The sequence below is a fragment of the Onychomys torridus genome, unplaced genomic scaffold, assembly GCF_903995425.1.
Source record: "Onychomys torridus unplaced genomic scaffold, mOncTor1.1, whole genome shotgun sequence".
In the NCBI taxonomy this organism is placed as follows: Eukaryota; Metazoa; Chordata; class Mammalia; order Rodentia; family Cricetidae; genus Onychomys; species Onychomys torridus.
In genome coordinates, this window is record NW_023414046.1 from 627,924 (window position 1) to 644,983 (window position 17,060).

At 39.6% G+C, this 17,060-nt stretch overlaps 1 protein-coding gene across 1 annotated transcript; it reads left to right on the top strand.

The window, feature by feature from the left end:
- The first annotated feature begins 5,202 nt into the window (after positions 1 to 5,202).
- Positions 5,203 to 15,993, top strand: LOC118576682 (zinc finger protein 54-like). The gene is made up of 4 exons (XM_036176893.1): positions 5,203 to 5,442; positions 9,786 to 9,876; positions 11,836 to 11,962; positions 13,630 to 15,993. The coding sequence occupies exons 2-4, from the start codon at positions 9,847 to 9,849 to the stop codon at positions 15,468 to 15,470; spliced, it is 1,998 nt and encodes a 665-aa protein (XP_036032786.1). The 5' UTR covers positions 5,203 to 5,442; positions 9,786 to 9,846; the 3' UTR covers positions 15,471 to 15,993.
- The last annotated feature ends 1,067 nt before the right edge of the window (positions 15,994 to 17,060 follow it).

Here is a 17,060-nt window from a genome sequence, read left to right on the forward strand (position 1 = left end):
ACGCCAGTCCCGCAGCCGCTCAGACCCAACTGAGTAAACACACAGAGACTTATATTGCTTACAAACTGTATGGTGTGGCAGACTTTTTGTTATCTAGTTCTTCTAGTTATCTAGTTCTTTGCCACATGGCTTGTGGCTTACTGGTACTTTACATCCTGCTCCTCATCATGGCGGCTGGCAGCATCTCCTCCACTCCACCTTCCTGTTACCTCAATTCTCCTCTCTGCTAGTCCTGCCTATACTTCCTGCCTGGCTACTGGCCAGTGTTTTATTTATCAATCAATCATAGCAACATATATTCACAACATACAGGACATCCCACAGCAAAAAGCCAAGTGTCCCAGGAATCAAGGGCAGGGAAAGGAAATAGTTCCTCTCACTATCACCCTAGATAACCACTAGGAAATTTTTGCTTCCCGTTCCCTCAACCTTAATTTCTGCTGGTCTAGATGTTTTTGTTCAAGACGGGGAACATTCCTGCCAGGAGCTGAAACAAGCATTCCATTGAACTGGAAGATCAGACTCTGCCCTGGTCACTTTCGGCATCTAATGCCCTTAAACCAACAAGCTAAAAAAGGAATAAACATGTTAGGAGGGGTGATTTTCCACATTACAGGAAACTGGATTGCCTCTCCACAATGTGGCTTAGAGGGATTACGTCTGCAGTGCAGGAGAGCCTTTAGGCTGTCTCTAAGTGCTCCCATGACCTGTGATTAAAGGAAATACAGAATGGGCAGTGTAGAAAGATAGTTACAAATACTTATTAAGGCCATTTGACCAGTAACAGAAGGGAAGATTAAAGAGGACACCAGTGTTTCTATTGCAATTTCCTAAGAATGTTTTTGTACAGATATTTGTTTTCCTTCAATTTTGTTATCAAGTAATGTAACATCAATTAGGAGAATATCAATGGTTGACATATTTAAATTTGAAATACCAAAGTCCTGTTCTAAAAGGACATTGACACTTATGCTAAATTTCAAATGTGTTTGCAGTTGTATGAGAGCAAGTTATATCATGTTAAGTGTAATTATGACATGGTTAAATACATAACACATTTGAGATTGTGTTTGGGTAGTTATGTAATGCTTAGCTGTTCTTATGCCCTGCTTATTGTCTTCAATTGGAAATTAATCATGACATAAGAAGATATGATTGTGTGTCAAGTTGACAAGGGGTGAACTTGTGATGGCTGCTCTTGGGTGTCCAATTTACTATTTCTAGAATGAACTACAATACAGAAATAGAGGGCACACCTGTGAGAGATTATTTTTACTTGGTTTGAAGTGTGTGAATCCACTTTTAGTAAAGACCTTTGAGGTAGGAAGATAAACACCATTAATCCATATCTCGAGGTGGGAGGACACATGCCTCGCCTTGAGAAGGATCATGAGGCTGGAAGATATAACTTTAATCTGGGCCACACCTTCTACTGGAAGTCCATCTAATAAGATGGAAGAAGGAAGCTTTTGCTCCTTGCCTGCTTGCCCTAGCCTTGTTAGCACATCCATTCCTTTAGGTATTGGAGTCTACTACTTTGGGATTCTAGCATACATTGAAGACCAGCTGAGATATACAGCCTTGTGTACTGACTACCAGATTCTTGGACTTTCTGTTCACGGCTAGCCATTGTTGGATTAGCTGGACAGCAGGCCGTAAGTCATTCACAGAAATCCCCATATACATACGTGTGTGTGTGTGTGTGTGTGTGTGTGTGTGTGTGTGTGTGTGTGTTTATTGTATACCCTAATAAACTTTGCTTGAAGGTCAGAGGACAGAACAAGCCACTAGATTAAACATAGAGACTAGGCAGTGGTGTCACACACCTTTAATCCTAGCACTCTGTGAGTTCAAAGCCATCCTGGGGGCTGGGCGATGGTGGTGCACGCCTGTAATCCCAGCACTCGGGAGGCAGAGGCAGGCGGATCTCTGTGAGTTGAAGGCCAACCTGGGCTCCCAAGTGAGTTCCAGGAAAAGTGCAAAGCTACACAGAGAAACCCTGTCTCAAAAAAGCCATCTTGGACTTCATGAGATTGATTCAGTCTAGGAGAGAAAATAGAGCCAAGCCAGGCAGTGATGGCACACACCTTTAATCCCTGCTTGGGAAGCATATTTGTGTTTAATTGCTGGGCAGAGAAAGGTATACAAGGAGTCAGGAACAGGAGCTAAAGGCTTTTCTACTGGAGCCTTTCAAGTGAGAGGACTCAAGAGGATTTCAGTCAGAGGATTCGCAGAGTTGGTGATGCAGGATGTGTCAGTGGCTTGTTGCTTTGTCTTTCTGATCTTTCATCATTTACCCAAATATCATGCGTTGGGTTTTTTTTTTTTTAACAACAAGACCTTGAGAGAGAGAGAGAGAGAGAGAGAGAGAGAGAGAGAGAGAGAGAGAGAGAGAGGCACAGAGAGAGAGAGAGAGAGAGAGACAGAGAGACAGAGACAGAGAGACAGAGACAGAGAGACAGAGAGAGAGACAGAGAGAGAGGGGGGAGATTCATTCTATCAGTTGTTACTCTAGAGAACTGTGACTAATACAAAAGGAGACACAGTCTCATGGCAAACTCCCTGGTACTCTGGCTCTTACAACCTTTATACATACCCCTTCTTCAAAAGTTTTCCTTGACTCCTATATTCAGAAGTGTTTTATATATCTATCCATTGGGCCTGGCATCCACAACTTTGATTTTGATTAGTTGTGGTTTATTTGTAGTGGTCTGCTGCAAAGAGAAGTTTCCTTGATGATAGGTGAAGACTATGCTTCTCTGTGGGTATAAGGGAAATGTTTTAGATTTTTGTTAGAGATTGTGCTGGTTTAGTAAAGTGGCGGTTGTTGGTTCAACTCCAAGACTCATGGCATCACCAGCACTAAGCAGTTAGCTGGGTTTCCAGGGCCAATCATGGTTTCTCTTTTGTTAACAATTTCTTAAGTCCACCTAGAGAGCTGTTGGTTACCACCAAGGTATGCTTGCCACTACTGCACTCAGTGTTATTGGACCATGATGATCATTGATGTGGTTTATAGGCATCACAGCTGGATAAGACTGGTCATTGGCTTTTAGTTTTGGAAGCTTGAACGGTGCTTCTGGTACCATGAAAGCTATTCTTCTTGGAGAAGTTTTCTTTGTTTTGAGACAAGGACTCTCTGTTTATTACCAGCTGTCCTAGACCCAGTATGTAGACCAGGCTGGCTGTGACTTCACTATTATAATCAATCTACATGAGTCTATTAAATTGGTTACAGAATTTATTAAGATATAAACTGAGAAAATACACTCACGAATACAGAATGGAGTAGACAACCGAATATATCCTCTGATCTGACTGGGAGTGAATGCACCTCACAGGCAGGAGCAGGGAGAAGGGGCATGTGATCCTTCTCCAATTCCTTATAAAAGGTCACGGACAAAGGCAGAAACACTGCTTCCTCTGGGCTATAGAGCCCAAGGTCATGGGCAGAGCAAATATCACTACACCTCACACTTTGCCCTGCCTCTGCCCCCTGAGTGCTGGGACTAAAGGCTTGCATAACCTTGCAAACCAGACATAACTTTTTTTATTATCCTGTCATGACAGCCAACTTGATAGACATGAGTAAACAATGGATCTTATTTCTACTGATATTGAAGACCTCTAATCCACTGAATTGGAAACTATAATCAAAATATAGATGAGTTTCCAGATCCATATAACATGTGAAATTTAAACAACATGAAATAAATACTTAAACAGAAGCAGTAATGAGACTGAAGCAGTAATAAAATGATCCCCCCCAAGCAACCCCCAAACGACACTATGACCTGATGGACAGGATTCTATCAGAACTTCAAAGAAGAACAGCAAAGCTCCATAAATACTTGAAGCAAAAAGGAAGACATCCTGACTCTTAGAATAACTTGATATTAAACCAGGTACTAATAAACCAAAAAAAAAAAAAAATTACAGACTGTCAGCTCATTGAAAATCCTATTATTACTTCTCTCTCTCTCTCTCTCTCTCTCTCTCTCTCACACACACACACACACACACACACACACACACACACACACACACCTCCTACCTCTCTATCATCCTGGTCTACAATTTCAACAAATCTCCATTGTGTTCCTCTCCATTCATTTCACTTTGGGATCCACTGACATTAAGCAGAGCCATCTCTCAGATTGTGAGTTTGGACCTATGTGTTGGAGCCTGGTGGGCTCAGCAGAGGAAGCTGAGGAAGGAAGTGATTCTTCTCCTACAATCCATTCATCATCCATAGCCAACATCTGAGTGGTAAAGGGTGGGCCCTGTGAGCCTTTCCCTTTCCTAGACTGATTGTGGTCTAGTGTGAGGTCCAGGCAGGTCAGTACAGTTGCTGTTGGTTACTGATTACAATTGTGTGGAGTCTAGTGAATGATATGTCTTAGCCCTTCCTCTTCTTTCCCTTCTTATTCCCTTTCCTTCTCCTCTTCCTCAATGTTCTCAGAACCATAGATGGAATGATGTAACCGATGTTTTCAGGGCTGGGGCCACATACCTTATTTTATCTGGGATAGCCAAGAGTCTAAGTACTCGCCACTGCATTAAAATTTTCCCTCTATATTTTATCTAAAAGCATCCTTAGCATGAGTCACAAAAGAAACATTTGTTTGATAGTAAAATGATAAGATCACTATCTAATGGTGAGAGCAGTATAGCGCGGGATGAACTCAGCCATGGTCTGTTAGAGGCACCTATTTCTTTTCAAAACCCAAGTTCCAGAAATGCCTCTCCTCAAATCACAATTTCAGTATTTTCTTTTGGCTTGTCATGTTTGTGTTGGGGGTGAGACTCTGGCTTCTGAATTCAGCATGTTATCCTTTGGTGTAAGTATGTAGACCAGTAGGCTGGTAGTCAAGTCGAGGGTTGGCTGCCTGTCTTTTATCTGAAGGGTTCAGACTCTCTGTGGGGCTCAGATGCCAGGGTGCAGCGTCCTCCTAGATGTAGTTCTGGTCCAGGCTGGCAGCAAGCATGTGGGGAGGCTGTGCAGAGCGGGTCCAGGGCAGCTGACAGCTGGAGCTGTGTGGAAGGCAGCCTGAGACCCAGTGGGAGGAATAATTCCGTGAGGCGTAGAAACGCACCCGGAACAGCGGTTGGGAGGATGTGGCACAATTGGCTGGGTGTAGAGGAAGAGTGGAGCGTGGGCGGGGTTAGAGGACTGACGTAAACGGAAGCTGGGACCCAGTGTGAGCCTGGAGAATTGGGCGGAGCCAAAGTCAGCGGTACTGAGGGTCCATTCAGGGTGGTTGCCGCAGGTCCTGCCGGGTGGGGAACCGCGTGGTGCAGACCTGGGTGCGGAGGACACGGCGGGGTGTCGCGGGGACCTGAAACCTCCCGGAGCCGCAGTCTCCGCGCGGGCGGCCTGGGAAAGTCACAGTCACAGCGCAGTGGCGGGAACCGCAGCCCGGCGGCCCTGGAACCTCCCAGGTCAGAGGAGCTGCGGGGCTGGGACGCGGGAGGGAAGGACCGGGTGTGCCAGCAGTTTCTCTGCTGTTCCTAAGGAAGGCGGCTCCGAAGTTCTGCTGTGGGTGTCTTCCCTTGGTGTATTTCAGATCATATGGAATAAAACTTTATTTATCTATTTATTTATTTATCTATCTATTTATTTATTTATTTCAGTTGATCTTCTGATTGCCAAAATATTTTAGTAAGAATAATCAAATCGAATATCTGAATTTCTCTCGAGATTTGCAAGTATGATTCATTTTGCTGTGGTGGAAACGACATCGCTCTTGAAATTTGCAACCATCCGTACTAACTTACTAAGTGTTATACCACTTCTCTATTCAAGAATGGCACATTTAACTGGAGGGAGTGAATTCTTAGATTATAGATTATAGTCATAAAAGAAACGCTTGCAAATTTAATTGAATCTGAAATTTTTTTTTTTTTTTGCGAGTTCCACAGTTTACTTGTAAACATTAACATTTAACAATAAACTTTTATCCACTATTAATTTCCCATATAAGACATATGCACACTGGGATGTAAATGCAGAGTTCTGAAAAGTGTCTTTGCTAGGCCTGGTGGCACAGGCTTTTAATACCAACACTCAGAAGGCAGAGGCAGGTGAATCGCAGTCTGTTTGGAGGCTGGCAAAGTGTACATAGTGACTTCAAGGACAGCCAGCAGTACACATAAAAACACTGTTTCGGGGAAAAATAGAAAACAAACTAACAAAATTTAAATGCATTGCAGTACAGAATGATATTAGAAAGCATCTTTTGAATAATTACGATAACTCAGTTATATCAGAAAAATCTCTGCAATAGTCTTTTATCTCCTCAGTCCAAGAAAAGCATGTCCATGGACACATGAGCAAACTGTTATTTATTTATTTATTTATTTATTTATTTATCTATCTATCTATCTATCTATCTATCTATCTATTTATTTATTTATTGGTTCTTGTGTTTGCTGTCCTTGAGCCCTGAACTCACATGTTGCTCTGTCTGGCCCAAGCTCACCATGCAGACCAGACTGGACTGGAAAGCACAGACTTCCACCCACCTGTTTCTACCAAGTGCTAGGATTAAATGTTTGCACCAACAGGACAATTCAAACTGGTTTTTTTGTTTTGTGATCTGTTGACAGCCAGTGGTGTGACTGTGGACTTTGTACAGAGACTGAGTATTGCAGAATTGCAGCAGTCTGGTTCCTGTAGATGAGAACAGTTTGCTTGCAGTCTCCCTTGCTCCTGCTGAGAGTTCCTGGAAAAACTACTCTGCATGTGTGTGAGCTGTGTGTGAATGAGTCTCACATCCCACAGAATAAAGTGAAATTCTCAGGGGAAAAAAGAAAATTTTCATGAAATGTTCTCTCTTCTTCGTGTGTATCCATTTGGGAAGTGTAAGACTTCATCATTATTGGTCCATGATAAATTCAGAACTTCACTAGTGTATGATATTCTCTTCCCAATCATTCAGTTCCATTTCTGCCCCTGAGTTTGGACTGAGCTGTGATTGGAAGAGTGATTCAAGTTACTGTAACTAAAAATGCTTTCTTGTTTTCAGTATTCTGATCCTGCAGGACAGTTGGGGAATTATAGGTTCTCCTCCAAGATCCATGCCTTTACTAGCGCTTGGGAAATAGGCTAGGTTTCCAATACCAGGCACGATTTCCCTCTTGTTGAGAGGGTCTTAAATTTCATTCGAAGCTGTTGGTTATCACCAATGTCTGTGTGCCACTCTTGCACCCTTAGGGCTATCATGCAGTGCAAATCATTGTTGTGGTTTATAGGTGTCATAGCTGGGTAGGACAGTTGACTGGCTCCCTCCTTTGGAAGGTTGCATGTTGCCTTCTAGTACCATGAAAGTTGGTCCCTAGGCAGGGAGCTTTGTGGTGGGTATTGTGTTCCCTGAAATATTGTGTGTTCCCCGAAATAAACATATCTGGGGTCAGAGAACAGACAGCCACTAGAACAGAGCCAGAAATGGTGGCTAGAAAATGGGAAGAGTAAGCCATAACAGAAGTTGGGCGGTGGTGGTACACACCTTTAATCCCAGCACTTGGGTGGCAGAGCTAGCCAGATCTCTGAGTTCAAGGCCACTTTAGAAACAGCTAAGCATGGTGACCCACACCTTTAATCCCAGGGAGTGGGGGCAGAAAGAAAAAGGTATATAAGGCGTGAGGACCAGGAACTAAGGAGGAAAAAGCATGTAGTTAGTTTAAGCTTTGGAGCAACACAGTTCAGCTGAGATTCATGTGGAGGAGGACTCAGAAGCTTCCAGCCTGAGGAAACAAGATCACCTGAGGAACTAGCAAGGTGAGATAGCTGTGGCTTGTTCTGCTTCTCTGATCTTCCAGCATTCACCCCAATAACTGGCCTCGGATTTGAGTTTTATTAACAAGTATCTTTAAGATTCATACTACAGAGCTTTAAGGTCATATCCTACTGGAGTCCTCTAGGATTTCTGTCCGAAGTGTGTGGCTTCTTCAACATCAGGGACTCAACTTCTGCCCCTGGGTGGCAACCATGGACAACAGCAGTACCCTGCAATGTTTTGAAGTCTTTTGGACAACTCTGACCAACAACTTCAAAACAGGCTTTTTACCCCTGGTGTTGGTCATTTTGTTAGAAATTCTGTGGCTCTTGAGAGGAGCATCATCAATCCAGTTGGGAAATTTTTATTTATACTCTAAATGTATATGTTTACAGAGACTTAGATATATTATAGGCATTTTTGATGGATGGATAATAGTCAAGAAATAGATGGATTCCTTCTGAATTTTACAGACATGCTTACTGTTATTTTACCCTTCTTCTCTGTGTTCATATCTGTGTTCATACCTGCTCCATAGTTAAATCCTCACTCCCGTTTTTCCATTTCCCCCTTCAGATCACTTGTTCCCTGTTACTCCATCTCTATTACTCTCCCACACTCCACAGTGATTTCTTCTTACTTTTCTGGCTACTGCAGTCACTCTAGGTTATGTACTCACATCTGAAGATTTGTGGCTAGGAACTTCTCTGATAGAGACCATGCAATGTCCATCTCACTGGGTATGGATTACCTCAGTCAATATGATCTTTTCTAGGTCCATCCATTTACTTGCTGTGGGGTGTTCTGTATGTTAAATGTGTTGCTCTGATTGGTTAATAAATAAAACACTGATTGGCCAGTAGCCAGGCAGGAAGTATAGGTGGGACAAGGAGAGAAGAGAATTCTGGGAAGTGGTAGGCTAAGGCAGAGAGATACTGCCAGCTGCCGCCATGACAAGCGAGATATAAGGTACTGGTAAGCCACGAGCCACATGGCAAATTATAGATTAATAGAAATGGGTTAATTTAAGATAGAAGAACTAGATAGCAAGAAGCCTGCCATGGCCATACAGTTTGTAAGCAATAAAAGTCTCTGTGTGTTTACTTGGTTAGGTCTGAGTGGCTGTGGGACTCGCCGGTAAGAGAGATTTGTCCTGTGGGCCAGGCAGGAAAACTCTAACTACAAAGAGAAAACTCCAGCTACATTTACTTGCAAAGCTCATGATTTTAATTTACTTCACAGCTGAATAGTATTCCATAGCGTATGTGTACCACACTTTCATTATCCATTTGTCAGTTGAAGGACATTTAGGTTGTTGCCATTTTGTAACTATTGTGAGTAGAGCAGCAATGAACTTTGGTGAGCAAGTATCTGTGGAGTAGGATGTCAAGTCCCTTGAGCTTATACCAAGGAAAGGAACAGCTGGGTTATGTGCTGAATTTATTTAGCTTCAGGTTTGTTTATTTAGTTGAGTCTCTATTTTTATTTTTAGTGTGGCTATTTTTTTATGGCATTTTTATTTCCTATGGTTTCATTTTTATGTTGTTGCTGGTTGGATTATTGGTAGTATTCTTCTTTTTGAGAAATAGTGTTTTGCTGTCTTGCTCATGGATGATTACTTTGCAGTTCTCCTGTAGTTCTCTATTCCTCACATGAAATTTATTACTTCCCATGTTTTCATGGATGATTCTTCTGGCTCTCCTGAGTATGTTTTGCCTCTAATTTACCTGAGTGCTGCTTTAGTGAAATCAATTGTGTTAATTGGTGACTACCTTGAAATGCACTTATGTGTCCATCAATGTTAAGAGAGTAGTTTTCTTTGTGCAACAAGATGCTTGATGCTATTTTCTCTTCAAGCTTCAAATGCCTTTCCATGCTCTCCTGGCTTTGGAATCATTGATTGGACACCTGGTAGAATTCTGTTACTTGGGTCTTTCATGTGGTTTGACATTGTTCTTTAAACAGTATTAATTTTAACTCTTCCTTTTTGACCCCTTGATTTGAAAGGGAAGCAACCATCTATTCATTTTTCCTGAAAGAGAAACTCAAAGAAGAGAAACAGTAGGAAATGGCTGATTCTCCAGTAAACATGTCGCAGGTCAGTGGTTGTTTCCACTCTTTATCTAAAAATGTTATACTTTGATGTATTAAAAGCCTTTAATTTTCTGATTCTGATAATTTTTAAAAATTTTATTATGAGCAATTCTGCAAACAGAGAAACAACAAAATCACACACTGAAATTAAGCAGACCAAAGACTATACAACTGGATGTCTTTAATACAGTTAGAGTTGCCATAGAGAATGGAAGTTCTGGAGCCTCACATGGGATGTTATATTTTCACAATTGAATACGTTTTGATTTCCTTACCCCCCCCCCCACCCCAATACCTTTGACAGAATTAGATCTAGGAAAGCACTTAGTTTTATATCCTTTTTCATAACTGGTGTTCATTATCTGCATTTAGTCCCTGATAATTTAACCTTTTCTGTTCTCTTTTCTCCATGTTATACTGTGTCTACATATGCATTGATTCTACATACGTATATTACTGGGTGGATTCTGCATATGAGTGAAAACGTGGTGTCTTTTCTCTAAAAGTATGTGACCACAGTTAATATTATACATTTTGCATCCATCCATTTTCCTGAAAATTTTTACTCTATTTTTTTCTCTAGCAGAATTGTCTTCCATTTTATACAATTTTCATTAGCCATTCATCTGTTAATAGATAGTTAGTTTGATTTCAATAATTTTTCTTTTGTTAAGAAACAGCAGTAATCATGGGGTATAAATATATCTATTTTGAGGTGGGTTGTTCTCTGGGTTTATAGCCAAGAGAGAAAGAACTGGGTCATTTGTTAGTTTCCTCTTCAGTTTCTTCGATAATTTCCAAACTGATTGCCACTATGGCTGTATTAATTTGCACTCTGCTCTCCATCAACAGTGAATAAGGCTTCCTTTCTCTCTGTATCTCCTCAAACATTTGTTGTCAGGTTAGTTGATAACAGCCATTTAGCCTTGGGGTGGGCTGTATTTCCAAGTACTTTTAATTTGCTTTTCTACAATGGCCTTTTTGGGATCCTGAATGATTTTTTAATGTTTATTGGCCATTTGAGATTCTGTCTTTGAAAATGTTTTTTGGCCATTTGTTGATTTGCAGTTTTATTTCCTTGGTAATTTAATTTAATTTTTGGTAAATTCTTGTTAATGTTTTAAATTTTTTGGTAAATACTTTATCCAAAGTGTCACTGGTAAGATTCTCTTAGCTATACTTAAACATTTTTTGATGTGTTTTTGGACTTCCCTCAATATTTCTTACTCTTCCAGAGAAAAAGGAAATATTTTTCAAAACTTCTGAAATTGTTATTTGTATCTGTTGGTTTATGCATATTCTTACGGAAATTTTAGATTATTTCAAATATAGCTGATGCAGATTGCTGTATCTGTTCATAGTGGCCCACATATTCTGATAAAATTAATTCCATAGAACACTTCTATGTTAATGTTAAAATTGACAGTATGTAGTGCTATTACAATCCTTGCTAATGTTGAAAAAAACAAAACTCTTTGTCTATCAAATCAGTCATATATTCTGCCTTTCATACCTACCCCTTTGCTATTTAATGATGTGGCGTTGGACCTAGAGTTTAAACATTCCAACTGAGCCTTTTAGAATAGAGTTTTGTAAGGCTCAAGTACACAGGATTGATTTGTGTCAGTCTTTTAGCATGGTCTACAGGAACAGTATTTAAAACAAATTTCCTCATCATGAATTTTCCTTCTGAGACATGTCTCCTGTGATCCTGTTAACAAACCCACCATCCAATAACAAATAGATAACCATGTCCAGACCTTAAATTTCCTCTTTCATGTATACTGTTTGTAAGACTATTGTTTCATTCTGTTTTCACAGAGTTAAAACATTCATGATAGAATGTGACTGTATTAGAAATCATATTTTGAGTAATTATCTTTGCTCATCTACATTCTGTCTCCTTATATCCGGGAAAGCAATTCCAGGTATCATGTGGTCAAACCACACTTTTTCATTTCAGAGCCTGTTGACATTCAGGGATGTGACTATTGACTTCCCCCAGGAGGAGTGGGAATGCCTGGACTTTGCTCAGAGGGCTTTGTACATTGATGTGATGGTGGAGAATTACAACAACCTGGTCTTTGTGGGTGAGAACATTTTGTTTGTTGAATTGCTAACCCATATTTGTTTGTTGACTTCATAGGATGTAAAATCTGTTAAGCTGTCCTGAAAAAACCAACAGGAGACCAGACAAAGTTTAGTGGTAGGAAAGAACTGTTTCATGATATTTCCTTTTTCTTTCCATTTTCCATTTCAAGGTGTCATCTACCCTTTATTTGGGTTCTAAGATTCATCCATGAACCCAGTAGCATATAGTATTTCCACTCATATCTTAAAGCTCCATATCCATGATCACTATTAACATGTTTTAATTTTGAGAAAAGTTCAAGATATACCAATGGGAAATACTAAATATACTGAATAATTTGAGAAGAAATATCAGTCAAGAAATCTTGCCTAAATTTCTCTGTTTTGTGTTCTCATGTACCGAGTGTAGTACTGCCTTAGACTTCTGAATTCTTTCTAAAAGTTCTAGTATGGGTCATGGGCTGCATCAAAGAACATGTGGATTTTGTATTAGAGGTAGGGGTGATCACCTGTCTGGAAAGAATCCGATTGCCCTGGAATGTGGAGAGGAGAGAGTAGCCACAACTAGGGTGGGCTCCTGAATGAACAAGAGAACAGTGAACACTTCAGGTGAAAGAGAAATGGTCTTGTGATATTCAATTCCACTTGAAAGGATTCCTGATCATTTAACTTAGTGTAGTGTCCTGCCCCAGGATGTATTGGTCTGTTGTAATAACTATTAGAAGGCATTGTGTTTTATTACACAAGAATTATAGTGACTTAATACTAATACAAAGTGCAGTTTTATTTTACTCTGCTGAAAACAGATTGGAATAATTTTATAAAATTTTAAGTCTAACGTGAGGCCATGTAGTAGGATTATTCTGTAATTGCCTTCCTTGTATGCATATCTTCATATTACATCCTTCTTTTTCTTCCTCATGGAGAATACACAGACACCCTTCTGGGAAATAATCTCACGATTCCCTGTGCAGAGTGGACTTGAGAATAACTCTCTTAGGAAAGTTAAGAAACACAGCAGTGTATGGAGCTCATACAGTGGAGGATAGAAATAAGCAATAGGTGCCCATGACAGCTCTGCCTCATATGATCTAGAGCCTCTGATGCCTGGCCGAATACTGTCTTTGCATCGTTACTTTTCTAGATTCTAATGCCTTGTTTTAGAAAAAAATAATAATAATAAACTTTTTGATGTTTTTAAGCAAGACTTTAATCTTAAAAGGAATTGTGTCTTCTGAACAGTACTCTTCATTGCCTATCACTTAGTAAGTATAAATACTGTGAACCTGGCATTAGATTAAACTCCTTCTCATCAATTTTTGAGAAGAAATATTTAAAGATAGAGACATGTATTCTAAATATAATCTCTGTGAGCTGTATCCCAAAGCTAATTTACAATCTTAATTATTTTTTCCATTTGTCTCCCAGTTAGAGATTTTTGATAAAGATGAGATATCTGTTATAAACCACTGACCTTTGGAGTCTGTCATGCTGTTTTTGGGAAAAATACATATAATTCAGTGAATGAAAAATGTCCATTACTGGGAACTCTAATCTAAATAGTTCCATGTTGACTTATGTTAAAAGAGAACTGGGGAAGACAGTCATTTATCACATGTTTATTATTGGAACAAACCCTATTAATCAGAATTGTACTCATTTTCAGAGAACTATTGCATATGTGATCCTGTCCGTCAACATGTGAAGACTGAAAAGGAGTCTTGTCAATGTACTGAGCTTGGCAAAGTGCTTCATGACCCCTCCACATGTGCACTTTATAGAACAAGTGAAACTACAGAAAACTCTAATAACTACACATGCAGTAAACACAGGGATGCCTCTATTGACTCATCAAATCCAGATAGATATGAAAGCATGCACACTGGAGAAGAACCTTGCAAATTGAAAAACTGTGAGAAATCCTTAAATTTGTGTTCCAACATTACTCAAGATCAGAGACACTACACTGCAAAGAAAGAGCACAGGCTGGGAGAATATGATGACTATATCAGCTCTTCATACAGTCTTTTGCAAAAAACCCCAATCTACATTGGTGAGAAACCATACCATTATGGGAAATGCGGGAAATGCTTCAGTACTGACTCAAGCCTCACGGAACATGAGAGAATTCATACTAGAATTAAACCCTACAAGTGCAACATTTGTGAAAAATCCTTTACCCAGAGTTCAAGTCTTAAAATACATCAAAGACTTCTTACTGGGGAGAAACCTTACAAATTCGAAGAATGTGTAAAGTCATTTCGTCATTTGTCAGCACTTAAAAGCCACCAGAAAAGGCATATAGGAGAGAAACCTTACAAATGTAAGGAATGTGACAAATCCTTTGCCCACTCTTCTACTCTAAAGAAACATCAAAAAATGCATACTGCTGGGAGACATTGTACTTATCAAGAATGTGGCAAGTTCTTTTATCAGCTTTCACATTTTAGAAGGCATTATAGACTCAATGGAGAGAAGCTTTACAAATGTAGTGACTGTGACAGATCCTTCCCTAAATTATCACTTCTTAACAGGCATTACATAATCCATACTGGTGAAAAACCTTACCAGTGTGAGGTATGTGACAAATCCTTTACCTTGAACTCAACCCTTAGAAGACACCAGAAAATTCATACTGGGGAGAAACCTTACAAATGTATGGAATGTGATAAATCCTTTAACCGGGACTCACATCTTAAAACACATCAAAGAGTTCATACTGGAGAGAGACCTTACAGTTGTCAGGAATGTGACAAATCTTTTGCTCAATCTTCTGGTTTAAGGACACATCAGAAAATTCATACTGGAGAGAAACTTCACAAATGCAAAGACTGTGACATGTCATATATCCATATTGCAAGTCTTAAAATACATCAAAGAGTTCATACTGGAGAGAGACCTTACAGTTGTAAGGAATGTGACAAATCCTTTACCAGTTGCTCACATCTTAAAAGACATCAGAGTGTTCATACTGGGGAGAAACCTTACAAATGTATGGAATGTGACAAATCTTACACTAGTTGCTCATATCTTAGAGAACATCAGAAAAGTCATACTGGAGAGAAACTTCACAAATGCAAAGACTGTGATATATCCTTTATCCATATTGTAAGTCTTAGAAAACATCAGAGAGTTCATACTGGAGAGAGACCTTACAGTTGTAAGGAATGTGACAAATCCTTTACCAATTGCTCAGATCTTAGAAGACATCAGAGAGTTCATACTGGGGAGAAACCTTACAAATGTATGGAATGTGACAGATCCTTTACCCTTCGAGCAAATCTTAGACGACATCAGAATGTTCACACTGAGGGGAAACTTTACAAACGAATGGAATATGAGAAGTCCTTTACCCATGACTCAAATCTTAGAAAATATCAGAGAGTTCATACTGGAGAGAGACGTTACAGTTGTCAGGAATGTGACAAATCTTTTGCCTACTCTTCTGGTTTATGGAGACATCAGAAAATCCATAATGGAGAGAAACAATACAAATGCAAAAACTGATGCATCCTTTACCCAGATTTTGAAGCTTAGGAATATTAGAAAATTCATACTTTAGAGAAACATACCATTGTAAATAATGTGACATAGCATTTTCCAGTAAAACAGTATTCTCTGCTTACAAGTCACAATAGTATACAAAATGGAAACAGCAAGAAACTTATGTAAGTCATTATGAAGTTTTAAATTTTAAAAAATATCCTAGAGTTTATATTAAAATAGAGTTCTGCAGTGTAACAGTGGAAAATGCTTTTTGTTTCTTTTAATGTGTATGTATGCTCTGCTTGCAACTGTGTATGTGCACTACATGTATGCCTTGTTCAGATAGACTACAAGAAGGGGTCCTCAAGTCCCCTGAAGCTGGAGTTGCAGACCATTGTGAACTGCCATGCATGTTTTTGGGAATTGAACACTGGTCTTCTGGAAGAGGAACCAGTGCTCTTACCCCTAAGCCATGTCACCAGCCTCTGATAAAGAAATGTAATAAAAACATTTATCTTGTTCAGCATCCAAAAATTCATACTAATTCCAGGTGTAGTGGTGCGCTCCTTTGTTTCCAGCACTCATGATGCAGAGGCAAGAAGATCTCGAGTCAGAGGACATCATATACATACTGAGTTCCAGGTTAGCTAGGACTACATAAACTCTTTGTCAAAACCAAAAAGAATCCTAATAAAGTAGCATTAATAAAATGATAAAACCTTTGCTTTCACATCTAATTGTGTTGAGCATAACAAAATTCATACTTCTGTGAAAACATAAAGGTAGAGAATATATATTCCCCATTTCTGTCCATCTCAGCTCCCCAAATGAATTGAATTTGACAAGCCCTTCACATAGTACTGAAATTGCAGAGATAAAAGAATATTCATCATTAAGGAAAATACTTTGATAAATTTTTTATTCACCTTCAGAATCTTCATACTAGAGTCAAACCATACACATAGCAAAAGTCCAGTCATTGCTCCATCCACAATGCTGGTTTTCTCTGATGATCTTTAGTACATACTGGAATCTTAATGAAGTAGGCTTCAATGCCAGTGAAGGAATGGATGTGCTAAAAAGGCTAGGGCAAGCAAAGAGTAAAAGCTTTATTCTTCCATGCCCTTATATAGACTTCCAGCATAAGGTATGCCCCTCCCCCACCCCCCCCCCCCAAAACCCAAAAACTAAAGGTGTATCTTCCAGCCTCATGATTGTTTTCAAAGGCATGTGTCCTCCACCTCAAGATATGGATTAAAGGTGTTTATCTTCCTACCTCTAAGGTCTGGACTAATAGTGAACTCACACACCAAACCAAAACATATTCTCTAACAGGTGTGCCATCTCTTTCTGGATTGTAGTTCTTTTTTTTTTTTTTAAGATTTATTTATTTATGTTGCAGACAGAAGAGGGCACCAGATCTCATTACAGATGGTTGGGAGCCACCATGTGGTTGCTGGGAATTGAACTCAGGACCTCTGGAAGAGCAGTCAGTGCTCTTAACCTCTGAGCCATCTCTCTAGCCCTGTAGTTCATTCTTGATGTAGTAAATTAGACAAGTGTAGCCATTACAAGTCCATTTCTTGTCAACTTGACACATAATTGTATCTC

Bases quoted from the DNA above. Each gene is read 5' to 3' on its own strand.
- LOC118576682 (XM_036176893.1), top strand. From the start codon at position 9,847: ATGGCTGATTCTCCAGTAAACATGTCGCAG. The intron at 9,877-11,835 runs GTCAGTGGTTGT...TTTTCATTTCAG, and splicing joins CTCCAGTAAACATGTCGCAG to AGCCTGTTGACATTCAGGGA. The intron at 11,963-13,629 runs GTGAGAACATTT...ACTCATTTTCAG, and splicing joins CAACAACCTGGTCTTTGTGG to AGAACTATTGCATATGTGAT.